Source organism: Alosa sapidissima, chromosome 15 (assembly GCF_018492685.1).
Source record: "Alosa sapidissima isolate fAloSap1 chromosome 15, fAloSap1.pri, whole genome shotgun sequence".
NCBI lineage: Eukaryota > Metazoa > Chordata > Actinopteri > Clupeiformes > Clupeidae > Alosa > Alosa sapidissima.
The window spans coordinates 16,924,958-16,929,957 of NC_055971.1; the positions used below are offsets into that span (position 1 = coordinate 16,924,958).

The 5,000-nt window shown below is 48.2% G+C and overlaps 1 protein-coding gene across 7 annotated transcripts in view; it reads left to right on the forward strand.

Annotated features, from left to right (window-relative positions):
- LOC121683409 (neurobeachin-like) overlaps positions 1–5,000 on the forward strand; it is a 284,145-nt gene that overhangs the window by 233,354 nt on the left and 45,791 nt on the right. For all 7 annotated transcript variants that reach the window (XM_042063032.1, XM_042063026.1, XM_042063027.1 and 4 more), the window contains one exon: positions 1,226–1,341. In XM_042063032.1, coding sequence (XP_041918966.1) covers positions 1,226–1,341 — 116 coding nt within the window. The remainder of the gene's footprint in view (positions 1–1,225; positions 1,342–5,000) is intronic.

Genomic DNA, 5,000 nt, shown 5'->3' on the forward strand with positions numbered 1-5,000 from the left:
CTCTACACCAGAGAGCTATTTTAAGTGTGCGCTTGCAGCGGTGTGTGTGTGTGTGTGTGTGTGTGTCAGACAGGCCAGCCTGCAGTCCTGGCAGTCTAATTCCCTGTGCTCTTGCCACTGGAGCGAGTGGGCATTGACCCTGTCTGAACTGACCTAATTCTGTTCTAGAGGACTCTATAACTGGCTGCCTTTTGTGTTGAGTACAGGCAGCAGAGAGGGACAAACAGAGTAGCAAAGTCTGGCAAAGGCTTAATGAGAGAAACACACGCCTTAAGAAAAGAAAAAAAAAAGCCCAGGTGTGATTCTCCAAACAGATGTCATTAACAAGCCCCTTACCTTTCAGAGGGATCTAATGAGTGAGTCGTTAGCTCATAATGTGGAGTTTCCATTGGAGTGGGGAAACTGAAGTGGCACTCTGGCTCTGAAGAGGAGGCCACATGTGAGCACTCCAGGCGCTCACTCGAGACACTAGCTCTCTCCATTAGCCGTTAGCTTGGGTTGGGTCAACCGTCTTGGCTCTAAATAGAGTAGTGTGTGAGGTCTCTCTCTCTCTCTCTCTCTCTCTCTCTCTCTCTCTCTCTCTCTCTCTCTCTCTCTCTGCTCTTTATTAACTGCATATGTGTTGAACCTAGTTCAGGACACCGCTGTCCACACACAAACACACACACACACTGCTTTGGTCATCATTAAAAAAAGATTCCACCCTGTCCCCGGCTCTTTCTCAGTCATAAGACTGGGAGCGATCTGAGCTCTGTTCTAAGTGGACTTGCATGTGCTGGAGTGTGCACTCCTGCCTTACTGTATATTGGTTCTCATGTGTCCCTGTGGAAGTCCTCTGTGTAGTCACACCCTCTCATTCGGGCCGCAGTGGCCCTGGCCGCCCTGTCCACTCGCAGCGCTCCAAGCCAAGGGAAATAGATGACCTCTGGCCTAGAGCTGCTAACAAGGACTTGTGGTTATTCGCTCTGTTTTATTGGTGTTTTTCCTCTTTTACTCCCTCTCCCTCTCTCCCTCTTCCTTTCCCTCCCTCTGTCTCTCCCTTCTCCCTATCTCTCTCTCCCTCTCTCTACCTCTCTCACTTTCTCCTTCTTTCCCTCTCTCTATGCCTTGCTCTCTCTGTTCTCTGTCTCTTCCTCCTTTTCTTCCTCCCTCTCTCTATCTCTCTCCCTCTCCCTCTTTCTCTCTTTCTGTCTTTCTCTCTCTCTACCCCCTCTCTCTTTCTCAGGCGGATCTCATTAGCCACTCCACGGCAGCTCTTCAAGTCGTCCAATATGACGCAGCGTTGGCAACGCAGGGAGATCTCCAACTTCGAGTACCTGATGTTCCTCAATACCATTGCTGGTCAGTAATAAACCGTCAGCCAAGAATTAATTAAGGTCTATCTGACCTTAAAATGGGACTCAAAATGCATAATAATAATAATAAGAAAAATAAGTATAAATAAGTATAAATATAAAATGTAAATGTAAATATGAATAGCCCACTGTCCTCAACCCACTAATATGTTTACATTTTATTTTTGTACTATTGCTTTCTATGCATGCAAGTTTTTGAACAATGCCGATAACTCAGATATCAGTATTGCCAACCCATTTTGTTCCTCTCTGTTTTTTTTACAGTAGTCAAAATCTGACCCATTTCAAATAACCTGAGGCTTATGCAGTAGTGGAGGTTGTCAAGAATCATTCTCTCAAGAGTATTTTATTCCGCTCCTCCACAACTTTGCAATTGCTAGTTCAGACTAGTTCAAAAAAGCTCTCATCACTGCAGACTATTTGCTTTATTTATTGCATTTTTCACCATTCTTTTGAATTGTTTTTTTTTTGGGTTGAGCAAAAAAATAAATAGTACCGAATTTCTCATGCGGTCTTTGTGCATTTTTGATTCCACTAGGCAGGTGTTCTAGACGCTGTTAAGTTCTGCTCCTTTGAACTGGGAGAAACTCCTCGCAACACAGTATTCAGATGTTCCCCGCCTAACACAAGGCGTGAGCCACACACTCTTCTCGATAATTAGTCTCTCCCTGTGTGTGTGTGAGTGTGTCTCCAGATGTGTGTGTGTGTGTGTGTGTGTGTGTGTGTGTGTGTGTGTGTGTGTGTGTGTGTGTGTGTCTGTGTCTGTGTGAGAGAGAGACTGTGTGTGCGTGTGTGTGTGAGTGTGTGTGTGTGTTAAGTTGTAAAGTCTCAGATCTGAACTGTGACTAGCGGAGCCGGGTGCGAGCTCCTCGCGCGACACTCCCGCTCACAGAGGTGTCATCGCTCGTCAGCCCATGGAGGCACGCTCATGCATATTTATATTTAGCCCCCATCGCCATGGCAAGAGAGAGAGAGAGAGAGTTTCGATACATTATTGTCAGCTAATTGGATGCGAGGCGGTGCGTGGAACATGGCGGAAACTCGCCAGGAAAGGGAAAAAAACGAGAACCTCAAGTAATGACCCCAGCTGACAAGGGTGTCAGTGCGGCAGACAGGCGCAGAGCAGAGGAGAGGAAGGAGAGAGAGAGAAAGAGAGAAAGAGAGAGACAGAGAGAGTGAGAAAGAGAAAGGATAGAAGAAATAGTTTGTTAATGCTGGCCTGGTGCTCCCCTAATTAAACACTACTTCACTGTTATTAACATCCCTTCCCTGCTGCCAAGGCCCCATTCGCACTGCTGTCAGGTCCGTCCGCTATGCTACCTCAACACCCCCATCCCCACTGCCCTTGTCCATGCCCCCCCCCCCCGCCTCTCCCACACACACACACACACACACACACACACACTCCTGTGTTTCTCAGTCCATGTAATTAAACTCCCATTCTGCCTTAGGACCTCTCTGTTAATGCTGTGATTGTAAGGGGGTTGTGGAAGGCCAGTCTTCATGTCTGCCCGCGGTAATGCTGAGGGACATCTGTGTGGTTGACCTGCGTCCACACTTCCCCTCTGTCACGAGGACCCCAAATTTAAAAGTCAAGTGAAGTGGCCCTCGGTTTGAGATTGCACTGCCAAAGAGAGGGAGGGAGGGGCATCAACGTCAATCTCACTGTGAATGGACAGAGTGGGAAGTGGACTGTGTCTGTGACACTGGACCCAAAGTCCCAGCACTTCCATTCACACTCACTCACACTGGGAGGAGGCCCAAGGGGCTTACCATCAACCATAACAGCTGACCCCAGAACAGTTTCAACCCTGGTTGCTGCTCCAGATGAGTCCTACAGCTGGTCTTAGGTTAGCATGTATGTTGAATGCTATTGAATGCTTTTATATCTGATCTCAAAGAGCTAAAACATGCGGCAGAAGCATCCATTAAAATGGCACTAATTTAGACGGCACATTATGAATGGCAATACACTCCACAGAGGGAAAGATTATCCACACCTGTTTCAGCATGCACTGTGTATACAGCTCCATAGGTGTCCGATGGTTTGAAGTGTTTGTATTCCAGACCCACTGGCATAATTACTCATGCAACCCACCCCATGTCACAGGAGTGTCTCACAAAAGGAACTAGAAAGGCCTTTACCAGACAACTGAAACGATTCCATCTGCAGTAATTATGCATTGCTGTAAAACACACAACAGACACAATGTGAAAGCACACACTTCAGCAGACTAGTGTGTCTGTGTTTCTCCTGGTGTCAGCACCATGCAGGCATCTAATAGAGGCCTCTATTCATTCCCCTCTGTCACGGTGTAAACCCAACAGGACTCACAGAGCACTTCATTGCAGTGGCAGCTAAACGACTAAATACGATGAGATTTGTGATGTACGGCGCTGATATAGACCATAACGACCCTCCGCCACACACACACACACACACACACACACACACACACACACACACACACGCACACACACACAGACACACACACACACACACACACACACTCACACACACACACTCACACACCTACACACAAAGCCCACTTCTCCGAAATTGCAATCACCATGACAGGTCCCACAAGAGCCTGCACTTATGGCTCTCAACAGCCGGTGCGTCAGCTGTCACTCAGTGACGTGTCCCTTTTGTCAGGCTAAACGATCGCTCAGCTGCCGTCCTAGTATCGCTTTGAATCATCTCAGGCACTCCAAACTACAGACGTGCAAGTGGTTTACATAAGTTAACTGTTATATAAGTTCCAGGTGAAACAGGTATGGCAGGATCCGGATAATGATCGCATGCGTCGAGGTTTAAGCAACGAAAAGGTGCAATTATCCAAATTACTTAAGTCATGTTCGCCTGCCACACTGATATTCATCGTTGGCTCTGACAAATCAAGCAAAGCACTAGCTTTTGGAGAGCGAGTTGGCGAGGCGGTCGCACAGAAAGCTCGCTGAGATACCCTAGCGGAGGTCCCGCGCCAAGCCGTCTCCACAGTCGGAGCCTGGGCCCGCACCTCAGGAAATACCAGCCATAACTGCACCCTTGCCCGTGTCAGTGTGCCTCGCGCCTCGTCTGATGGATGGCCGCTAAAGATGAAATAGGGACCATTGTTGCTCTTGTATCTCTTTCTCCGAGCGTCTCGTGGTCACGGCCCCTTGAGTGTCTGTGGCTGAGAAGGAGGAGGGGAGGGAAGGAGGGTCGGAGGGATGGAGGGGGTGTTTGAGTGACAGCCCCTTGTGTGCTTACTGCTCAGTTCCGCGGCGCCTTTTTAAACACGTAGTTTGTCTCGTCTGGAAAGAGATCTCTCTGCATGACTGACAAAACCAGCCCGGCTCCTGTTATTGTTGTCTCTTTTTTTTACCTGACAAGTGTACACACAGGGAGGAAGTTCTCTGTAATTTATCAATTTTAGGGAGTCGCGGTCGCAAGTGGTTGTATTTTTAGGCTCTTAACGAATCGAGGGGAATTCACTAATTGCATCCGTGGAGCAATCACATTCGAAGGAGACAGATTAGGGGTCTGTCGTCTCGCCTAAAGTGGCAGGCTTTCCATCCAATCAAAGGGCGTCTGTCGTTGGCAGGGAGATTGAACATGACTCGTGTGTGTTTGTTTGGGGCGGCCGAGCTGTTTTGAGGAGA